The sequence below is a fragment of the Triticum urartu genome, chromosome 2 (assembly GCF_003073215.2).
Source record: "Triticum urartu cultivar G1812 chromosome 2, Tu2.1, whole genome shotgun sequence".
In the NCBI taxonomy this organism is placed as follows: domain Eukaryota; kingdom Viridiplantae; phylum Streptophyta; class Magnoliopsida; order Poales; family Poaceae; genus Triticum; species Triticum urartu.
Genome location: NC_053023.1, coordinates 396754437 through 396778747, shown reverse-complemented (window position 1 = coordinate 396778747; position 24311 = coordinate 396754437). Strand labels below are relative to the sequence as shown.

Here is a 24311-nt window from a genome sequence, read left to right as displayed (position 1 = left end):
ACGGGCTCCAAGTGTCTGCGCAACCAAGACGAAGCTCCAGAGGGCTCCAATGCCCCTCAACGTAGGACCAAGACCACTACCACCAAGCTCAAGGATCCCACCAAGGGCATGGATGAGATACCACTTGCTAAGTTTGCCTCTCAAAGGAAGATCAATCCCTATGTGAATCCTCGTTCCAACTTCAGCGGGAATGATCTGTTCTGGACCAAGCAGCAGTATCTCACTTATGTGGATGTGATCAAGGCCAAGCAGAGCATCTATGTGGACGTGGACTGGATTGACATGCATCACATGAGGGATGATAGGCACCGTGCTTACTTTGGTGAGGCTCTGGACCTCGTGGAGTAGTTTGGCATTGAGAACGTGATCTCATTCCATTTGGATTATGACCCTAAGAGTGTGGCCCAGTTCTTTGCCTCGGTCCACTTCAATACTGATGAGGAACGGAAGATGACCAACGGACAGCGGATGACTGCTACATGGAAGGACTTCATGGATTTGCTTCAGGTTCCTAATGAGGGGCTCAACACACCCGTTGGTGTACGCCCTCATGCCAATCCCGAGTCAGCCAACAAGAACAAGCTTCAGCCCTACTATGTTGAGAAGTTGCTTCCCAGTGGCAAAAGGCGTGGGTGCTGAACCCCTTCCTCGACATCATGTATCGCGTCTTCCGCAACTCTCTTTTCCCCGCATTGGTGACAAGGACAAAGTGCATGCCTATCTTGTGGATATGATGCTCATCTGTGAGGAGGCGCGTCTCTCTCAGACTCAACCACTTGATGTCTCACATATCATGTGGTGCGAGCTTCGGTTTGCGGTGTTCACCCGTAAGGTACCCATCTATGGACCTTACCTATTTCTGTTGATCACGAGGACTTGGGAGAAGCTCTATACCAATGATGAGTTTCTTGCCCTTGACTGGATTCGTCATGAGCCCATCAAGCTCTGTGTCAAGCCTCAGTGGGCCAACACTACTACCCGTGCTGAGGCAGCGGCTGCTCAGATGGATGTGGATGCAAATGAGATTGAGGAGGAGGACGCTGATGAGGACAGCTCTGCTGGCTACTCGCCTTCATCTTCTGAGCCCTCTTGGGCTAAGAAGCTGAAGAACAAGATGAAGGCTCTGTTCTGCATGCAGGCCAAGGGGCAGTACCTGTCTCATGTTGCTCAGAAGGAGAGTCACCGCCGCGACAAGCGGATCTTGAGGACGTTTGGCGAGCAGATATCCAGCGGATCTGAGAGGGTCATCACGCCAGAGGCAGCCTGGATGGCGAAGCAGGGCTACGAGTGGACTGATTCTGAGGAGGACAAGGAGGAGACCGTCCCAGCTGCCGAGTCTGACGAGTGTTGGAAATATGCCCTAGAGGCAATAATAAAATGGTTATTATTATATTTCTTTGTTCATGATAATTATATATTGTTCATGCTATAATTGTGTTATCCGGAAATAGTAATACATGTGTGAATACATATACCACAACACGTCCCTAGTGAGCCTCTAGTTGACTAGCTCGTTGATCAAAAGATAGTCATGGTTTCCTGACTATGGACATTGGATGTCATTGATAACGGGATCACATCATTAGGAGAATGATGTGATGGACAAGACCCAATCCTAAAGCATAGCTCAAAGATCGTGTAGTTCGTTTGCTGTAGCTTTTCTGAATGTCAAGTATCATTTCCTTAGACCATGAGATTGTGCAACTCCCGGATACCGTAGGAGTGCCTTGGGTGTGCCAAACGGCACAACGTAACTGGGTGACTATAAAGGTACATTACAGGTATCTCCGAAAGTGTCTGTTGGGTTGGTACGAATCGAGACTGGGATTTGTCACTCTATATGACGGAGAGGTATCTCTGGGCCCACTCGGTAATGCATCATCATAATGAGCTCAATGTGATCAAGTGGTTGATCACGGGATCATGCATTACGGTACGAGTAAAGTGACTTGCCGGTAACGAGACTGAACAAGGTATTGGGATACCGACGATCGAGTCTCGGGCAAGTAACGTACCGATTGACAAAGGGAATTGTATACGGATTGATTGAATCCTCGACATCGTGGTTCATCTGATGAGATCATCGAGGAGCATGTGGGAGCCAACATGGGTATCCAGATCCTGCTGTTGGTTATTGACCGGAGAGTCGTCTCGGTCATGTCTGCATGTCTCCCGAACCCGTAGGGTCTACACACTTAAGGTTCGGTGACGCTAGGGTTGTTAGGAAGACTTGTATGTGATTACCGAATGTTATTCGGAGTCCTGTATGAGATCCCGGACATCACGAGGAGTTCCGCAATGGTCCGGAGGTGAAGATTTATATGTAGGAAGTTGTCATACGGTCACCGGAAAGGTTCGGGGGCATATCGGTATTGTACCGGGGCTACCGGAGGGGTTCCGGAGGTCCACCGGGAGGGGCCACCTCTCTCGGAGGGCCTAATGGGCTGTAGAGGAAAGGGGAACCAGCCCTACATGGGCTGGCCGCATCCCCCCCTTGGGCCCATGCGCCTAGGGTTGGGGGGAAACCCTAAAGGGGGCGCCCCCCTTGCTTGGGGGGCAAGCCTGCTCCCCTTGGCCGCCACCCCTATCTAGATCTCATCTAGAGGGGGCCGGCCCCCTTCCTCCTTCCCCTATAAATAGAGGGGCAAGGGGAGGGTTGCACACAACATCCAAGGCGCAGCCCCTCCCCTTCCCAACACCTCTCCTCCTCCGTAAGAGCTTGGCGAAGCCCTGCCGGAGTACTGCAGCTTCACCACCACCACGTCGTCGTGCTGCTGTTGGAGCCCTCTTCCTCAACCTCTCCCTCCTCCTTGCTGGATCAAGGCGCGGGAGACGTCCTCGCTCCGTACGTGTGTTGAACGCGGAGGTGCCGTCCGTTCGGCGCTAGAATCTTCGGTGATTTGGATCACGACGAGTACGACTCCATCAACATCATTCTCTTGAACGCTTCCGCTCGTGATCTACAAGGGTATGTAGATGCACTCTTCTCTCCCTCGTTGCTAGATGACTCCATAGATAGATCTTGGTGATGCGTAAATTTTTTTTTAAAATTCTGCCACGTTCCCCAACAATGAGGAGCGTGCGAGTGATTACTCCGCTTGAGCCACCACTTGTGTTGTAGGTGTCCTCTCTGCCTTTTTGGTGTCTCGATACCAAAGAGTGTAGGATTTGCGAGTTGTGAGTCGTGTTTTCGTTTGCTTTGTCGTTGGACCTCGTTTGCTTTGGTCTGGTTTGCGCTTGTGAGACCTTTCTATCATGTGGTGTAAGACATATGCACTCTATCATATTTTTTTGAGCTTATGCTATCGTGTGCTATTTACATTATGCTCGTATGTACTATCTTGCTTAGTGTTAGCCTTTTTGTTGCAAGATATGCCTTGTCTATAAAATATAGGGGGAGTGTTGATCCTAGTATGTGTGCCGTGCAGTCCAAAGCACTCATCTAGATAGCACACATCTAAGGGGAGCCCGTCTATATTTTAGAGGTATGGGGTTTGCCCATGTTCTATGTTATCTCACTTTATGCAAATCCCGTATTGTCATCAATCCACCAAAAAAAGAGATTGTAAGGGCATATTTATCCCTTAGTTGTTTTGGTGATTGATGACGATGCTTTTGCGGACTAATCGTGTGCATTGAGTATTTCAGACATTTTCATCACTAGGCACAAGACGACTTGGTGCCCCTCGAAGACTATTGAAGACATCGTTTATCTACGTTTCTTTTCGGTGGATTTGAGTCACTATTAAGAGGGGGTCTGTTTTGAAAAGGCTTGGGTGGAATCATCACGTACACATCTACTTCTTTGCACCACCTTTTCTTTGGCACTTTGGAGCATCCTCCGTCTTTTCTTGTCTATGCAAAATGTCGTGGTTGCTGATCTGGGGCATTTGGTAGTACAGCTCCTAGGAGCGGTAGTACCGCAGGCCCTTGCGGTAGTACCAGCCTCTGGCGCGGTAGTACCGCAAGTGCCCACGGTAGTACCGCTTCCTTGGAGCGGTAGTACTATGGCCTCAGGCCAGGCGCTGCTGCTTTTGCGGTAGTATGGGCGGATGTAATTTTTTACATCCGCGCCCTACGCGGTAGTACCGTGCTAGGTGCGTGGTAATCCCGTGCGCTCTGGCCAGGCTCAGCAGCTTGCGCGGCAGTAGGAGTGGATGTAATTTTTACATCCGCACCCCGCGTGGTAGTACCGCTCCTGGCTTGCAGTACTACCGTGTCGGATTTTTGCATAGGTCCCAACTCAGCGGAAGTTGCCACAGATGTATTTTTATATGTCCGTGCCTTCCCAAAATCTGGACCATCCCTACCTTGCGGTAGTATCGCAAGGGGGAGCGGTAGTACCACGCCAGCGGTTCTACCGCCCTTTGCTTCATTGCATCTGGGTTGTTCTAGTTTCTACTGCTAGGGCGGTAGTATCGCGGGGCCCTGCGGTAGTACCGTGTGCCCTTGCGGTAGTACCGTGTCCCCGGCGCGGTAGTACCATGCTATGCATGCTGAGTTGGTGGATAACGGTTGGATTTGTTCTTCCACTATATAAGGGGTGTCTTCTTCTCCGAGTTGACTCTCTTTTATCCCCAAGCTTCATTATTGCTTCAAGCTCCATGTTCGCCCGATCTCTCTCCCTAGCCAATCAAACTTGTTGATTCTCTAGGGATTGGTTGAGAAGGCCTAGATCTACACTTCCACTAAGAGAAATTTGATTCTCCCACTCATCCCTTGCGGATCTTGTTACTCTTGGGTGTTTGAGCACCCTAGACGGTTGAGGTCACCACAGAGCCATATTCCATTGTGGTGAAACTTTGTGGTATCGTTGGGAGCCTCCAATTAAGTTGTGGAGATAGCCCCAATCTTGTTTGTAAAGGTCCGGTCGCCGCCTCCAAGGGCACCAATAGTGGAATCACGGCATCTCGCATTGTGTGAGGGCGTGAGGAGAATACGGTGGCCCTAGTGGCTTCTTGGAGAGCATTGTGCCTCCACACCGCTCCAACGAAGGCGTACTTCCCCTCAAAAGGAAGGAACTTCGGTAACACATCCTCGTCTTCACCGGCTCCACTCTTGGTTATCTCGTGCCTTTACTTGTGCAAGCTTATTTGTGTTATATCCCTTGCTTGCCTGTGTACTTGTTCTTATTGCATGATATATGTTGCTCACCTAGTTGCATATCTAGACAACCTACTTTGATTCAAAGTTTAAATTGATAAAAAAAGCTAAAAATTGTTAGTTGCCTATTCACCCCCCCTCTAGTCAATTATATCGATCCTTTCAGAGGGGTGCTGGTCAACGAGGCCCGTTTGAGGCGCCCGTCTGTGTCGAAATTTCGTGACCGGTCAGTGACCGGGTTGCCCGCTCGAGCGTTTAAGATGGGTTTGGGGCGTCCTGCTGTAGATGCTAAAAATTCGTACCGTAGTACTATCTTTTATTTATGTTTTTTTTCTTTTCTTTTATGCCAAGCTAAACCTTTAGGAGGTTGCGATGCATGTTTGTTAGGTTCTGTGCATAAACGGAAACAAATATTTTTGCGTTTAGTGTTTGAATTTTCATTCTGTATTGGATACTCCCTAAAAAAATGATTTAGACAATGTGCAGGCCAACAAACGAACAAACACATGTTTGTGTTGGGTTGGATCGCTGCTGCAAAGCCATAGAAAACAACGAGACAGAGAGAGAAAATAGAAAATGGGAGGAAACCTGTAGGCACGACGGCATCTGGGCTGCCGCCTCCGGGATATTCTTGGCATTTCTTGGTCCATCCCTTGCCCAAATCAAACGCAACGCGAACCAAATGCACGCACTCCCCCCCTCACTCCCGTCCACCTCCACCGGATCAGGGAGGCAGTTGCCACACCACACCACCCGCCTCTCCCCCCTTCCGCCCACCGGCAAGGCCATTCCCGCGCGCCGCCGGTCACCCAGGTGCACCTCCACCCCCTTTTTTCTCCTCCCCCCGTCCTATGCCCGGATGCCAATCCCATTGCCTGCTCCTCACGAACGCATCGTCGTTCCATCTTGCATTGCGTTACTCCTTCACGCAATCTTGCTCCGGCTTCACTCGCTCCTCCTCCATGCCCATGCACACGCGCGGCACGCCGGTAAATTTATCGGTCGCTGATGGGTGCGACGGCCCAAAGATTGGCGCTCTTCGCTTCTCTTTTGGTGCTCAACCTGTCCCCGGCACCCCTGCCGGCCAGATTAGTTGAAATAGGGGAGATACACCCGCCTGCGTGCTTGCACTTTCCTGTCGAATGCCATGGTTACTAGTTTAATGTGTTGATTAATAGCATGCTGCTAACGTTCTTTTTTCTTTTTAAAAAAAGGGAGAGGCTGTCATACAATTTAAGAATCCTTTAATCCGACTGAATCTGCATCAAGTAGTCCTCCTCAGTTTATTTATGCAGCGAATGGGATTATGTCGGCCCTTCGCGTTTCGACCTTTCAGGATAATCTGTTCCCTTCCACTGTGAATTGACTCTGAATTGTTTCACCCACTACTTGTTAATCTAGCTGTTAAACGAGTTACACAAAGGCATAATATCGACCACTAGTATTGGTTCTTGACTACAGGCATGGTTTCTTGCTCTGGCAAACTATCTGGGCTCGCTCATTGTGCCATGCTAAGTTCTTGCTTATATCATAGTACGAAGTATATGTGGTACTGGGATTGGATGTAAATAGTTGTTGGTATAATTATAACACCCATACTTGATACTTCCGTCTTGGTCACAGAATTTCAAGAGGAAAAAAAAAGGAATTTATCATCATCACTGTGGTACTGTTTCTCTTCATAACTACTACAACCATACGATGAGCAATCATGTACTTTGGCGTTCCTAAATTCATGCATCAACTCCTTTTGTTTTGCTGAATTCTGACAACATCTAATGCACGCAGAGCATCAATTTATCTTCAAGCTTGCAGACTCGAAGGAACACTTGTCGTGCATTGTGCATATCATTTCTCTGAGAAAAGTAGCCATAGTACTTAAAGCAACATTTCTTGGATGGGTTCAGACAAGCAGAGTGGTAGCCCACTATTGGGAACCCTCAAGATGGAGAGGGTTCGGACGATCCTGACACATACGCCATATCCTCATGAACACTCGAGGCATATCATGACGGCAGTGATAATTGGGTGCCTCTTTTTCATCTCGTCCGACAATATGCATACTCTGATACATAAACTGGACAGCAATATCAAATGGTGGTCCATGTATGTTTGCTTGATTGGTTTCTTCTACTTCTTTTCATCTCCCTTCCTTGGAAGAACAATTCAGCCGAGTTACTCAAATTTCAACCGATGGTATGCATTCATTCATATTTAGACTTCCTAGAACTCAATTGCAAATATATTTGTCGTCCTTATTACACCATAGAATCTTTATGCATGTACCACATTAAGTTGTTAGGAGAACTGAATCATCAAATATATTGCATAATTGCAGGTATGTCGCTTGGATTTGCTTTGCATCCCTGTATCATCTCCCTAGCTTCCAATCAATGGGCGTTGATATGCGCATGAACCTTTCACTTTTTTTGACTATATATTTCTCTTCTGTCCTCTTCATCACTGCCTTTCACATCATATTTATTGGTCTCTGGTACATTGGACTGGTTGCTCGCATGGCAGGCACAAGACCAGGAATATGGACCATAGTACAAAACTGTACTGTACGTTTACTAAAAATATTTTTTTATTTTTATTTTCTTCAAATTGCTCCTGGGAAGATTAATTTCGAATCTCTTCCAGGTCATCAGTATTGCGTGCTGTGTATTCTACAGTCATTGCGGGAATCTTGCTGTGCCCAAAAGCGAATCTTTTGACAAGAGTTCTGATCCAAGTTTGCTTGCTTTTCTTAAAAACGAAAATGGAACCACATGGATATCAAATTTTCTCTTTATGAATGAACTAAAAGATCAGATATGTTCATCTTGGTTTGCACCTGTTGGATCCGCAAGTGACTATCCTCTTCTGTCAAAGTGGGTTATATATGGGGAGGTAACACTTGCATCTCTTTGATTCGTCTACTCTTTGCTCTCATATTTTCGTTTGGCAACATCCATGCTCCACTTCTTTGATCATGTTATTCTCCAGTTAGTTTGCAGTGGATCCTGTGCTGGCCCATCAGATGAAATATCTCCTCTGTACTCACTGTGGGCTACATTCGTTGGCCTTTATATTGCCAACTTTGTTGTGGAGAGATCAACTGGGTGTGTGCTTATTGTTTTACGCAGTGCATGTTTTATTCCAAAATTTATCTCTCTCTTCAATACTCTGTCTGAGTATTTCTTATTATCCACTGCAAATACTTCAGATGGGCTCTTACTCACTTGTCACCAGTATCAGAAGAAGAGAAGCTCAGAAAACATATGAAACCAGATTTCTTGGATATGGTACCTTGGTACTCAGGGTAGAGCCCTCTAAGCTCCAGCAATTTAGGTTCCAGATGAGAGCAACGGAAGAAAATGCCTGACTTCTTCAACTTCATTATGTAGGACATCGGCTGATTTATTCAAGACGGCGTTTGATCTTATGGTCTCTGTAACTCTTTTTGTTGGGCGATTTGACATGCGCATGATGCAGGTAAGTGGTGTTTGGCGAGGAATTAACTACCATTCAATATAAAATTTCCACCATGGACCTAAGTTGATCTAAATTTCTATGTTAGATCATCGCTGTAGTTGCTTTCACCTAAAAATATTGCGCCCATCCTTTTAAATTTTTTAATCTTGATGCACACGTTGTCCTCACTCGTGCGCACCCGGGAAAACATCCCGGTCGATCACCCTTTCCCACATTGCTCCTAGCCATGCACGCTTAACCAAGGGGTTATTAGGAGATGAGCTTCTAGAAAAGAAGATGCACCTTCTTAGCATGTGTATTACTATTTATGCTTTTAAGGTAAGATACTAGGATGTCACATCATGTCTATGATGACATCATGTATGTAATCATAACACTTTAAAGTCAAGCTTTTGTCTGCCTCTATGTACATGATTAGTGCACTATTTTTCTTCATCCTTTTCTATATTTTACTGTAGGCTGCAATGAAAAGTACTACAGATGAAACTCGGAATGACGATGTGCTCTATGACTATTTTAATGAAAGAGAAGACCTTTGGTTTGACTTTGTCGCAGACACTGGTGATGGTGGAAATTCATCATATACAGTTGCCCGGCTGCTGGCTCAGCCATCCATTCAGACTGTAATTGGTGGTTCTATGCATACTCTTCCACGTGGAAATTTGCTTGTTATTGGCGGAGATCTTGCGTAAGATTGCACCATGTTAATCAGTTTTGACTCTTTTCTTCAGTAAATTTATCTCTCTCCATATGTGCAAATCATCTAGCTCTTGACTGTATTTAACCAGTACGGTCACACAATTGATTGTATCATAATACTATGGAACTCTCCTAAAAAGAAGTAATTCTATAAAACTTATATAGCCACCAATGTTCTAGTTGTACGCCGGACAATCTATCTAGGCTGTTAACCGCTTGGTTGAGTTTCTTTAATAATTTTTGGAATGAAGTGTTAATATATATTTTTGGTTTCCTCTAGTAAATTATGAGTTTTTGCCGTTGAGTATAATTTCTTCTCTTGTAAAAATTCCATATGTTATATACTTTTATGCCATGTATGTATATTTGGTTATCATTTGCACATTAGCTGTGACTTTATTGTCCATCCCTAGTGGTTCACTCAATAAATTAGACAGATATATCTCCATTTATTTATGTTCTATCATTTCAAATATGTAGGTATCCAAACCCTTCGTCCTTTACATATGAGAGACGCTTCTTTGGTCCTTTTGAGTATGCTATGCAACCTCCGCGTTGGTATAAGGCTGAACATATAGCTGTGGATAAGCCTGAGGTTCCTCCGGGAGTATCAAAGATGAAAAAATATGATGGACCCCAATGTTTCATAATTCCCGGGAACCACGGTTTGTTCTGTCCATTTATATTAAACTTTGTTTGTCAAAATACGTCTCATTTTACCTCCTTTCTATGGACTCGATGTCAAGTATGTAAGGAAGAAAATTCATGATTTTTCTTAAGGTTTTCCTTTGTTTGTTTCCTTGCCTTCTATAACAGATTGGTTCGATGGGCTTAACACCTTCATGAGATATATATGTCACAAAAGCTGGTTAGGTGGATGGTTTCTGCCTCAGAGGAAGAGTTACTTTGCATTGCAGCTTCCGAAAGGTTGGTGGATATTTGGTCTTGATCTAGCTCTTCATGGTGACATTGATGTATACCAATTCAAGTTCTTTGCAGAACTTTGTCGGAATAAGGTGCATTATTCCGTCCCCTGTTTATCCTTCTGTTTTGAACTGGATTTTTCCATTACTTCTGTTTCCTGTTTTTCAACACACAGTTGTTTAATTACTTCTACCATGTAGCTGACTAATACTAAGATGTCTAGTGAACACCGAAAGCAATATATGCTGACAAATATCTTCTTTTGTAGATATAACCCCTTCTCCAGTATAGGTGGAAAAGTTTCCATGTTGATTTCTTTGTTATCATTTTATTTGGTTGGTTCCTGATGAGTGATTCATTGATCATTCTGTGTTAAATGTTTCCTTAACATTTGAATATATTGGGAATTGGAGATAAATTTTCATTTCCAGATTTAATTGATCCGCTACATTTCTAAAGTTATGCAGGTTGGAGAGAACGACTCTGTGATCATTGTTACACACGAGCCAAACTGGCTCCTCGATTGGTATTGGAAGGAGACTACAGGCAAGAATGTCTCACATTTGATTCAGGACTACCTGAATGGAAGGTGCAAACTTCGTATGGCTGGGGATTTGCATCATTTTATGAGGCATTCTGCAACACCATCAGATAAACCAACTTTTGTTGAACACTTACTTGTCAATGGATGTGGTGGTGCCTTTCTGCACCCAACACATGTTTTCAAAAACTTTGAAAGGTTCTCTGGTACTACCTACGAGTGCAAGGCTGCTTATCCCTCTTATGAGGAATCTAGTGGGGTATGTAGTTTCAAAAGTTAATGGAATCTCTACCATATTTAGCCTATTGATCAGCTTAACAAGCATGTCTGTTATTGTGCAAGAAGATCTTATTAACTACACTTGCAGATTGCACTGGGCAATATATTAAAATTCCGCAAGAAGAATTGGCAGTTCGACATAATTGGTGGTTTTATTTACTTCATACTGGTATTCTCCATGTTCCCACAGGTCAGTTATACTTATTCCATAAGGTGTAGTTTTCTTCCTTGCATATCTTCATTTTCCTAAGGGATTGTTTGGTTGGAAGGGATTGGAGTGGATTGTGGAGGATTAAATCCTCTACAAGTCAAAATCCCCCTCAATCCCCTCCAAACCTCTCCAGAATAGGTTTGACCGAGCAAGGACTAAGTGAAGTACTATACCTTGGATGTCTTACTATTTGAAAATTCGACATATGCCACTAGAAAGTTCCACTTCTGAAAAATGCCAACCTTTCAACCCCCGACTTATTACTTGGAAGGTCATACTGAGTTACCGAGCAATATTACATATGCTATTCAGTTTGGTGACACTAAGCACCTATATTCCTCGCAAATCTTCCTGACAAAGGGAGTTTTTATTGATTCAAAACGTCGCTCCAAGACGATACAATCGATAAGAGTTCATATTCTGCGACTATAGCAGGCTTATAATCTTTGATCTAATCCTGACTCTTGTTCACATTTCCATCTTTTCCAGTGTAATCTTGTTCACATCTTAAATGAGGAAACATGGTCTGGGCGTCTGCAAAGCTTCTCAAGTACAATATGGAATGCTTTGCTTTTTATTTTTGAACACTCTTATGTCTCCTCAGTAGGAAGTCTAACTTTGTTGATGGCATCATATTCATTTGTACCATCCAAACTCACAAGGAAAAAAAGAGCTATTATCGGTAGCCTGCATGTTTTGGCCCATCTGACTGCAGCTCTAGTTTTAATGTTGCTCATGGAGTTGGGCATTGAAATATGCATACGGAATCATTTACTGGCAACGTCAGGTATGCCATCGCATATTGTACTCCCAACTACACTGCTACTATTAAATTCTTATCATAGGTTCAGATAATACTTTATATTCTTGCTGTTATATCCCTTTTGAAGTGTAAAAGTACCTTATTCAATCATTTGTACGTAGGGTATATTCATTTTATGGTTTCAAACTGGATAAGATCGTAAAAGTTGAACATTATATCGCTCAGGGCATCAATCAAATTGAAGTGGCTAGACGAAATTGATAAGTTCAGTTGGAGAAACATAATCTGTGCCACCATGTCTACGATGACATGTCCTAGGGGTTTATTTGATGAAACTCTGATGGCATGTTCTTTCTAAATTATCACCAACTTTTGCTTAAGTTCCACTCCAGAAAAGTTCTAGCTAAGCTTATGTGCCTAGTCTCCTGTTGTTTCTTCTGACATCAGAGATTTAGCTTATTTCCTGCTTCTTCATTCAAGAAAGACATTTTTTTGACAAATCCGTTTTCTGTCATAGGTTATCACCCTCTATATGATTGGTATCGGTCAATGGAAAGTGAGCATTTCCCAGATCCAACTGGTCTTCGTACTCGATTGGAACAATGGACGCTTGGACTATATCCAGCATGTATAAAATACCTTATGTCAGCCTTTGACGTCCCAGAGGTGATAAGACTCTTTCTGGAAACATTTTTTACTATTCCAGTATAGATGCATTGCAGTTTTGAACAAATGGATTTGTACTTGTATATCAATTCATTTTTCGACTTTTGTGTATGAAGTACTCCGTCCCATAATATAAGAGTGTTTTTGACACTAGTGTCAAAAACGCTCTTATATTGTGGGATGGAAGGAGTACCTATGAATTATCATCTGACCTCACAAAATCAAAATTTCCTCTTCTGTCCACTTTATGTAGATTTACTTTATCAGACAAAATTTAATATATAAATATTTTTACAGGTCATGGCTGTTACAAGGATCAACATTTGCAAGAACGGCATGATGTCGCTTTCTCGGAGTGTTCTGATCATGTACTATACTTCTGTATTTATCTATTTCTGGATTTTCTCAACTCCAGTTGTTTCCCTCATATTTGGTAGTTACCTATACATATGCATCAACTGGTTCCACATACACTTTGATGAAGCCTTCTCGTCTTTGCGCATCGCAAACTACAAATCTTTCACAAGGTTCCATATTAAGAAGGATGGTGATCTAGAAATATTTACACTTGCAGTTGACAAGGTAACATCAAAATATTCAACATGCTCACATTCACATCTTTTCAGATCAGCATTGCATTGAATGGTACTCCTATCATTTTCAATATAAGGTGGATACAGGTTTTCAGATGTAGAAAACAAAATGCATGTAGGCTCCATTATAAACACGTTGAATCTGGTGAACAGGTCCCAAAGGATTGGAAATTGGATCCCAAGTGGGAGGCAGAGGAAAGAGGGCCTCATCAGCTCAGCCACCACCGGAGATACCCTAGCAAATGGAGGTCAGCCTCATCTCCAGACCCCGTCAGGTCGGTGCGGGTCGTTGACCATTTCACCATCACAAGAACAGTAGCACCAGATCCCGAGACCTCCTGCTGATTCCCTACATCATTGCTGGTGAAGTACTTGCTCGAGACATTAGCGATTGCTTGCGCAGACTGTCAGTTTTTCATCCCATATCCAGCTTGACTTGGGCTGACCTATCATATCTGCTCCGGTGTTGCCTTCAGCTCTCTATGCGAACTTCATCTCCAGCATTGCACAGCATATAGCAGAGATTTACTTGTGCACTAGTTAACTGGTAACAAAGAAGAATGGATGGAGGAAACATAGAAAAAGTTCGATTCATCAGATAGATTGTATTCTGAGTGGATGCTCTTTATAGTTTATACCGAAAGATAGTGGAACACGGCCATTTTTTGTCATATGGAAACACATATCCTGGATGTAGATTTCACTGAAACACGGAGTGTAAATTTCACTATTTTCTGTAGAAGGAACCGAGTTAATTATTTCTGGAATTCGCTTCGTTACTCTGGTGCCATTGATTCTTAGTACATACATCTGCAATGTTATAAATTTCAGAGTTTGCAAATATGTGGCTTCTCATTGCCTGGAGAATATAATCCTCATTCAGCAAAGCATCTTAACATTCAGCTATAAAACGATGGACACAATGGCGCCACAAAGCAGCAACGATTCATTGCTTGGGTGTCACTGCAGCGCACTGATGATTCCTACACCTTTAAAAAAGAAATTATTCGACGAAAATTCCAAAGTTTGCAAATCGGTAGCTTCTCCAATCCTGAAGTCTGGAGATGATAATCATGTGTAGCATCTTGCTTTGCTCACGGAAGGAGTAAGCATCTCAACACTCAGCTATATAAAGGCTCGATCTGCGTGCTAATGGCGTAAGCTCCCTATTCGAGGCCAAGGTAGATACAGTGAGAGAGATAATCATGGCGCAGCAAAGCGGCAATGATCTGAAGGCTGTAATGGAGAAGCTGCTCCAGGCGTTCGAGGACGAAGTGGACAGTGAGCTGCCTCACAGGGCGGAGCTGGACCACATCTTCCGCATCCTCAAGGCAAACAAGGAGAAGATCATCTCGGAGCCACCGGAGGTGGGGAAGAAGGAGAAGCTGCCCGAGCTGCTGCGCAGTATCGGCGATGCCCTGCAGCAATGCAAGGCACGGTCCAAGCAGCAGCAGTCTGAGTCTGACAAGGCCAAGAGCAAGAAGATGACGATGCCGTCGGTGAGCGACTGCAACCCTTTCAAGTCTCGACCCTCGCAGCTGTCCGTCGACCCCTTGCTGGAGCAGACCATCGCCATTCTCGGCGATGTTCCTCCTCCTTCTCCTTCCCCTGATCAGGATGCAGGAGAGGAGGCCGTGACGGAGTACTACCAGTGGACAACGAGCTACGTGGATGAGAGCCGGATATACGGCTGGGACAAGGAAGCCAACGATGTGGTCGACGCCCTCGTCGGCAAGGAGGGGGAGGAGGAGGATCAGGTGCTGTTCAGGACGGCGGGCATCGCCGGGATCCACGGCAGCGGCAAGACGGCGCTGGCGCAGAAGGTGTTCGTCCACGACAGGATCAAGGACGCCTTCCCTCTCCGGCTCTGGGTTTGCGTGGGCCCGCCGGACCACGAGGACAGGTTCAACCTCCTCTACCGGATGCTCGACAACCTCGGCCTCGACACCGCCAAGGTGGAGGACATCGTCGACAAGGCCGACGTGGTCGTCAAGGCAGCCACCGACGAGGACAAGATCAAGTCCAGGATCGGCGTGCTGCTCTTCATCCTCTACGTGACGCTGTACAAGACGGGGTACCTTATCGTGTTCGACGACATGAGGGCGTACAGCGACTGGTACAGCAACCTGACGCTGCAGCCACCCAAGGACGGCGAGTGGTACGAGCGGCTCGCCTACGGCCTGCCCAAGGCCAGGAAGAGCGCCGTGCTCGTCACCAGCCGCAGCGAGGACGGCGCCAGGGTGATGGTGCGCACCGGCGGCGTGTTTCACCCTCCCAAGCTCGAGGGCGAAGAAGGGTGGAAGCTCTTCCACCGGGAGTACAAGGAGGCCAAAGACAAGGACAGGAAGGACAAGGGCGAGAAAGACAAGGGCGACAAGGAGGAGGAAGACAAGCTTTACAAGGAACTCGAAGAGATGAAGAAGGAGATCATCGGAAAGTGCCTCGGCCTTCCGGTGGCCATCGTCCAGGCGGCCAAGGGCTTCGCCGCGCTCGAGCACGAGCCGGAAGCTGACGCCAAGGATAACGCTGCCGCGGATCAGACTGCGACGAGCAAGACCGAACCTGGACCTGCAACTGAGGCGACGGAGGCCAATCAGTCTGCTAATTGAGCTACTGACTCACTGTGCGCGTGCTTATGTGCTCTGCTAAATGTTTGTTTCGTACTGTCGAGTGTGCCTTTTTTTTTCTTTTCTTGTCTCCTTGATTTACCTTTTTTTTTATTACGAGAACCAATTGACCATGGAGTTTCGGGGCGTGTGTAATGTTTGCTCGACCGACCTTGTGGAGACTTCTTCAAATTTGAACTTTTTTTAGATTTGCTAATTCTTATCTACTACTCCCTCCGTTCCAAAATACTTGACTTTCATTTGTTTAAAAATAAATATACTTATATACTAAAACATGTCTAGATATATCTATATTTTGACAAATGGAAGTCATGTATTGCGAAACGGAGGAAGTAGATAAGAATTTAATAATATGTTACATGTAAATTGTCAACCACACATCAAAAGGCTGAAATATTCGTGCAAAACTTTTGATCTTGTCCTTGCAAAAAGCTGTAGCACCTACCCGAGCACATCATCGCCGGGGATGGAACCACTTGGTACTATAATGGGTTGGCCACCAGTTCACAATCGGCTGTAAATCGGACACAAGATAAGTGGACATCGGACTGCGCCCAAACCGCCTCCCCTTTGACCAACAGATACGAAGGCGGCTACGAAGAATGTCGGCGCTTCAAACGGTCGTCATTCGACCAGCAGATACAACAGCGGATCGTCGGAAACCGGCAGCCGAGCACAAGAGCTAAGATCTCCCCAAAGGGAAGAGTGCTCCTGCTCACGCCATGTTGCTGACGCACACACACCACTATTGTGATTAAGCTCCAAGGAGGAGCAAAATCATCAGGTCGTCGGCAACTTGCTTCCTCCCCTTCCATCTCTCCTCCTCCTCTCCCATGGTGGCTAGAAGAAAGCAAAAAAAAAGGGAGAAAACACAAACGCCAGATCCTGGTAACCTACGAGCTTATTGACGAAGCTACCACCGGACCACGTTCCTCCATCCACCATGGAGGCCAGCAAGAAGGAGTAATCGGGCCGTCGACACTACTCGAGCAGCCGGGCCGCCGACGCTGCTCGAGAGCGCCGGAACAGAGCTCCAACGCGACATCACGTTAGTCGCCCCGAAGGCAAGACAGGACCTACAACTGCTCTGTACATGGAAGCCCTGTGCACCTCCCACTCCAGGACGATGCATGGGCGCTGCTGTCAGTGAAGAAAGAGCGATGGGGAAGGAAGGGGGAGTTTGACTTTGTACACTAGCCATACAACGTTTTCTCTTCTCACTCTTCTCTTTTCCTTCGAGTGAATTGGAGTTCTTCAGTCCCGTAAGATCATCTGCAGCTCCTCATATCCTCCCTATACCTTCAGACAGACAGCCCGGTCATTGTTCGAATAGGAAAGAGACCTAATCCAACCCTCACTTTATCCCTGTATGATTTGATTGTCCACAAACCTTTATATCACCAATATATGGGGAGGATATTAGGACTCGCGGACGCGCACGGTGACTGTCCAATCAGTCCACGACATAGGACCACCCAAAACCATATTTTTTCTTTCTTTATTCATTCTCTTTTCTTCCTATCTCCATCCCCACCAATCATGTGCATGCATGTGATCGGACAATTTAGGGACAAAGTGGGGCACATGGATGCACAAATAAGGGCTTTAAACAGACACGCCCCGACAATGACCGGGTGTGTCTGTGGACCTTGAAGAAGCCAAATTTGAGGAGACCGACTGTAGATGCACTAAATGACTCTTCTTCCCGCTGCAGCTACGTCCATAGTCATTTTTTTGTTTTCTTCTTCTATTTTCCTTTTTCATATATTCGTTTCAAATTTATGGTTTTTTAAATTCGTATTTTTTGCCAATGTCACTTGCATGTTCATCATCAACATGCAACTGCAAGTGTCACCTTTGCCCCACAACTGCCTATTTTCAACACTGTTGCAAACTTAGGTTAATTTTTTTGTTCGAAGGGCAGTTGCATGTCTCGTACTAGACAACTGCAAGTGTCATCCTTGGTTGCAATTGCATGTTTAACTTAACCGCAAGTCTGTAGGATGGGGCGGAAGTTTTTGTCGGTGACATTTGCATGTATATATACCATAAAAAACGCAACCATAAGAGTTGCATGTGCCTCGCAACTGCATGTCTTCAACGCGATTGGAACCACGGGTCAGAAGTGTATTTTCGTCAAGAGGGTTATTGCATGTTAACTCTAAACTTGCAACTAGCTTGATTGAGTTACATGTTCGTCTTAGACACGCATTTTGCCCGACCCCATGCTACCTCTTGAGCACTGCGTTCGTTTTCCTCGAAGAGGAAGGGATGATGCAGCAAAGTAGCGTAAGTATTTCCCTCAGTTTTTAAGAACCAAGGTATCAATCCAGTAGGAGGCTACGCGCGAGTCCCTCGTACCTGCACAAAACAAATAAATCCTCGCAACCAATGCAAATAGGGGTTGTCAATCCCTATAAGGCCACTTACGAGAGTGAGATCTGATAGATATGATAAGATAATACCTTTGGGTACTTGGTATGTTGACTTTTGCGTAGACCTCCCCACAACGGCGCCAGAAATCCTTCTTGCTACCTCTTGAGCACTGCGTTGGTTTTCCCCGAAGAGGAAGGGATGATGCAGCAAAGTAGCGTAAGTATTTCCCTCAGTTTTTGAGAACCAAGGTATCAATCCAGTAGGAGGCTACGCGTGAGTCCCTCGTACCTGCACAAAACAAATAAATCCTCGCAACCAATGCAAATAGGGGTTGTCAATCCCTATAAGGCCACTTACAAGAGCATAAGTATTCTACGGTGGGTGAACAAATTACTGTTGAGCAATTGACAGAATTGAGCATAGTTATGAGAATATCTATGTATGATCATGTATATAGGCATCACATCCGAGACACGTAGACCGACTCCTGCCTGCATCTACTACTATTACTCCACTCATCGACCGCTATCCGGCATGCATCTAGAGTATTAAGTTAAAAACAGAGTAACGCCTTAAGCAAGATGACATGATGTAGAGGGATAGACTCATGCAATATGAAGAAAAACCCATCTTGTTATCCTCGATGGCAACAATACAATACGTGCCTTGATGCCCCTACTGTCACTGGGAAAGGACACCGCAAGATTGAACCCAAAGCTAAGCACTTCTCCCATTGCAAGAAAGATCAATCTAGTAGGCCAAACCAAACTGATAATTCGAAGAGACTTGCAAAGATAACCAATCATACATAAAAGAATTCAGAGAAGATTCAAATATTATTCATAGATAGACTTGATCATAATCCCACAATTCATCAGTCTCAACAAACACACCGTAAAAAGAAGATTACATTGAATAGTTCTCCACAAGAGAGGGGGAGAACATTGTATTGAGATCCAAAAAGAGAGAAGAAGCCATCTAGCTACAAACTATGGACCCGAAGGTCTGAGGTAAACTACTCACACTTCATCAGAGAGGCTATGGTGTTGATGTAGAAGCCCTCCGTGATCGATGTCCCCTCCGGCGGAGCTCCGGAACAGGCCCCAAGATGGGATCTCGTGGATACAGAAAGTTACGGCGGTGGAATTAGGGTTTTGGCTCCGTCTCTGATCGTTTGGGGGTATGTGGATATATATAGGAGGAAGGAGTACGTCGGTGGAGCAACAGGGGCCCACGAGGGTGGAGGGCGTGCCTGGTGGGGGTGGGCGCGCCCCCCTACCTCGTGGCCTCCTGTTTCCTTTCTTGACGTAGGGTCCAAGTCTCCCGGGTCTTGTTCGTTGAGAAAATCACGTTCCCGAAGGTTTCATTCCGTTTGGACTCCGTTTGATATTCCTTTTCTTCGAAACCCTAAAACAGGCAAAAAACAACAATTCTGGGCTGGGCCTCCGGTTAATAGGTTAGTCCGAAAAATAATATAAAAGTGGATAATAAAGCCCAATAATGTCCAAAATAGTAGATAATATAACATGGAGCAATCAAAAATTATAGATACGTTGGAGACGTATCAAGCATCCCCAAGCTTAATTCCTGCTTGTCCTCGAGTAGGTAAATGATAAAAACAGAATTTTTTAATGCGGAGTGCTACTCGGCATAATTTTAATGTAATTCTTCTTAATTGTGATATGAATTCAGATCCGAAAGATTCAAGACAAAAGTTCATATTGACATAAAATAATAATACTTCAAGCATACTAACAAAGCAATTATGTCTTCTCAAAATAACATGGCTAAAGAAAGTTATCCCTACAAAACATATAGTCTGGCTATACTCTATCTTCACCACACAAAATATTTAAATCATGCACAACCCCGATGACAAGCCAAGCAATTGTTTCATACTTTTGACATTCTCAAAACTTTTTCAATCTTCACGCAATACATGAGCGTGAGCCATGGATATAGCACTATAGGTGAAATAGAGTGGTGGTTGTGGAGAAGACAAAAATGGAGAAGATAGTCTCACATCAACTAGGCGTATCAACGGGTTATGGAGATGCCCATCAATAGATATAAATGTGAGTGAGTAGGAATTGCCATGCAACGGATGCACTAGAGCTATAAGTATATGAAAGCTCAAAAAAGAAACTAAGTGGGTGTGCATCCAACTTGCTTGCTCATGAAGACCTAGGGCATTTTGAGGAAGCCCATCATTGGAATATACAAGCCAAGTTCTATAATGAAAGATTCCCACCAGTATATGAAAGTGATAACATGAGAGACTCTCTACTATGAAGATCATGGTGCTACTTTGAAGCACAAGTGTGGTAAAGGATAGAAACATTGTCCCTTCTCTCTTTTTCTCTCATTTTTTTCTTTTTTTTATTTGGGCCTTTTTTATGGCCTCTTTTCTTTCTCTCTTTTTTTTAATTTATTTTTCGTCCGGAGTCTCATCCCGACTTGTGGGGGAATCATAGTCTCCATCATCCTTTCCTCACTGGGATAATGCTCTAATAATGATGATCATCACACTTTTATTTTTCTTACAACTCAACAATTACAACTCGATAGTTAGAACAAGATATGACTCTATATGAATGCCTCTGGTGATATACCGGGATATGCAATGACTCATGAGTGACATGTATGAAAGAATTATGAATGGTGGCTTTGCCACAAATACGATGTCAACTACATGATCATGCTAAGCAATATGACAATGATGGAGTGTGTCATAATAAACGAAACGGTGGAAAGTTGCATGGCAATATATCTCGGAATGGCTATGGAAATGCCATAATAGGTAGGTATGATGGCTGTTTTGAGGAAGGTATATGGTGGGTGTATGATACCAGCGAAAGGTGCGCGGTATTAGAGAGGCTAGCAAAGGTGGAAGGGTGAGAGTGCGTATAATCCATGGACTCAACATTAGTCATAAAGAACTCATATACTTATTGCAAAAATCTACAAGTTATCAAAGCAAAGTATTACGCGCATGCTCCTAGGGGGATAGATTGGTAGGAAAAGACCACCGCTCGTCCCCGACCGCCACTCATAAGGAAGGCAATCAAAAAATAAATCATGCTCCGACTTCATCACATAACGGTTCACCATACGTGCATGCTACGGGAATCACAAGCTTCAACACAAGTATTTCTCAAATTCACAACTACTCAACTAGCATGACTTTAATATCACCATATTTATATCTCAAAAACAATTATCAAGTATCAAACTTCTCATAATATTCAACACACTCATAAGAGAATTTTTTTATTCTTGAATACCTAGCGTATTAGGATTTAAAGCAAATTACCATGCTATTAAGACTCTCAAAATAATCTAAGTGATGAAGAAAATATGCCCTAGAGGCAATAATAAAGTTATTATTTATTTCCTTATATCATGATAAATGTTTATTATTCATGCTAGAATTGTATTAACCGGAAACATAATACATGTGTGAATACATAGACAAACAAAGTGTCACTAGTATGCCTCTACTTGACTAGCTCGTTGATCAAAGATGGTTATGTTTCCTAACCATAGACATGAGTGGTCATTTGATTAACGGGATCACATCATTAGGAGAATGATGTGATTGACTTGAGCCATTCCGTTAGCATAGCACTTGATCGTTTAGTTTGTTGCTATTGCTTTCTTCATGACTTATACATGTTCCTATGACTATGAGATTATGCAACTCCCGTTTACTGGAGGAACACTTTGTGTGCTACCAAACGTCGCAACATGACTGGGTGATTATAAAGGTGCTCTACAGGTGTCTCCGAAGGTACTTGTTGGGTTGTCATATTTCGAGATTAGGATTTGTCACTCCGATTGTCAGAGAGGTATCTCTGGGCCCTCTCGGTAATGCACATCACTTAAGCCTTGCAAGCATTGCAACTAGTGAGTTAGTTGCAGGATGATGTATTACGGAATGAGTAAAGAGACTTGCCGGTAACGAGATTGAACTAGGTATTGAGATACCAACGATCGAATCTCGGGCAAGTAACATACCGATGACAAAGGGAACAACGTATGTTGTTATGCGGTCTGACCGATAAAGATCTTCATAGAATATGTGGGAACCAATATGAGCATCCAGGTTCCGCTATTGGTTATTGACCGGAGACGTGTCTCGGTCATGTCTACATAGTTCTCGAACCCGTAGGGTCCGCACGCTTAAAGTTCGATGACAGTTATATTATGAGTTTATTTGTTTTGATGTACCGAAGGAGTTCGGAGTCCCGGATGAGATCGGAGACATGACGAGGAGTCTCGAAATGGTCGAGACGTAAAGATTGATATATTGGACGACTATATTCGGACATCGAAAAGGTTCCGAGTGATTCGGATATTTTCGGGAGTACCGGGGAGTTACGGGAATTCGTATTGGGCCTTAATGGGCCATACGGGAAAGGACAGAAAGGCCTCAAAGGGTGGCCGCACCCCTCCCCATGGGCTGGTCCGAATTGGACTAGGGAGGGGGGGCGCCTCCTTCCTTCCTTCTCCTTTTCCCTTCCCTTTCCTTCTCTCTTACTCCTACTACTTGGAAGGGATCCTAGTTCTACTAGGAAAGGGGGAATTCTACTCCCGGTGGGAGTAGGACTCCCCTAGGGCGCGCCATAGTGAGGGCCGGCCCCTCCCCTTCTCCACTCCTTTATATACGTGGCCAGGGGGCACCCCATAGACACAACAATTGATCTCTTGATCTCTTAGCCGTGTGTGGTGCCCCCCTCCACCATAATCCACCTCGATTATATTGTAGTGGTGCTTAGGCGAAGCCCTGCATCGGTAGAACATCATCATTGTCACCACGCCGTCGTGCTGACGAAACTCTCCCTCAACACTCGGCTGGATTGGAGTTCGAGGGACGTCATCGAGTTGAACGTGTGCAGAACTCGGAGGTGCCGTGCGTTTGGTACTTGATCGGTCGAATTGTGAAGACGTACGACTACATCAACCGCGTTGTGCTAATGCTTCCGCTTTCGGTCCACGAGGGTACGTGGACACACTCTCCCCTCTCGTTGCTATGCATCACCATGATCTTGCGTGTGCGTAGGAAATTTTTGAAATTACTACGTTCCCAACAGTGGTATCAGAGCCAGGTTTTATGCGTAGATGTCATATGCACGAGTAGTATACAAGTGAGTTGTGGGCGATATAAGTCATACTGCTTACCAGCATGTCACACTTTGGTTCGGCGGTATTGTTGGATGAAGCAGCCCGGATCGACATTACGCGTACGCTTACGCGAGACTGGTTTTACTGCCGTGCTATGCACACAGGTGACTAGCGGGTGTCAGTTTCTCCAACTTTAGTTGAACCGAGTGTGGCTACGCCCGGTCCTTGAGAAGGTTAAAACAGCACTAACTTGACAAACTATCGTTGTGGTTTTCGATGCGTAGGTAAGAACGGTTCTTGCTCAGCCTGTAGCAGCCACGTAAAACTTGCAACAACAAAGTAGAGGACGTCTAACTTGTTTTTGCAGGGCATGTTGTGATGTGATATGGTCAAGACGTGATGAGATATAAGTTGTTGTATAAGATGATCATGTTTTGTTGAAGTTATCGGCAACTGGCAGAAGCCTTATGGTTGTCTCTTTATTGCATAAGATGCAAGTGCCAAATAATTGCTTTACTTTATCGCTGTGCCATAGCAATAGTTGGCGAGACGACCATGTGACGACACATTGATATAAATCAAGATGATGGAGATCATGGTGTCATGCCGGTGACAATGGAAATCATGACGATGCTTTGGAGATGGAGATCAAAGGCACAAGATGATGATGGCCATATCACGTCACATATTTTAATTGCATCTGATGTTTATCTTTTATGCATCTTATTTTGCTTAGTTCGATGGTAGCTTTATAAGATGATCTCTCACTAATTATCAAGGTACAAGTGTTCTCCCTGAGTATGCACCGTTGCGAAAGTTCTTTGTGCTGAGACACCACGTGATGATCGGGTGTGATAGGCTCTACGTTTAAATACAATGGGTGCAAAATAGTTGCACACGCGGAATACTCAGGTTAAACTTGACGAGC

General features: G+C 44.6%; 1 protein-coding gene and 1 pseudogene across 2 annotated transcripts; both read left to right on the top strand.

Moving 5' to 3' along the window:
* The first annotated feature begins 5759 nt into the window (after positions 1-5759).
* On the top strand, positions 5760-14035 carry LOC125537508. Of its 2 annotated transcripts, none has more exons than XM_048700832.1 (16): positions 5760-5916; positions 6892-7299; positions 7442-7667; positions 7747-7995; positions 8092-8207; positions 8312-8407; positions 8493-8580; positions 9039-9268; positions 9760-9944; positions 10096-10295; positions 10671-11003; positions 11112-11213; positions 11724-12021; positions 12515-12663; positions 12961-13245; positions 13410-14035. In XM_048700832.1, the coding sequence occupies exons 2-16, from the start codon at positions 7001-7003 to the stop codon at positions 13599-13601; spliced, it is 3048 nt and encodes a 1015-aa protein (XP_048556789.1). In that variant the 5' UTR covers positions 5760-5916; positions 6892-7000; the 3' UTR covers positions 13602-14035. The 2 variants fall into 2 exon arrangements, with proteins under 2 accessions (XP_048556789.1, XP_048556792.1); XM_048700835.1 differs by lacking the exon at positions 5760-5916 and adding an exon at positions 6752-6769.
* Positions 14036-14168: 133 nt separating this feature from the next.
* Positions 14169-15996, top strand: LOC125537509 (annotated as a pseudogene).
* Positions 15997-24311: the final 8315 nt, after the last annotated feature.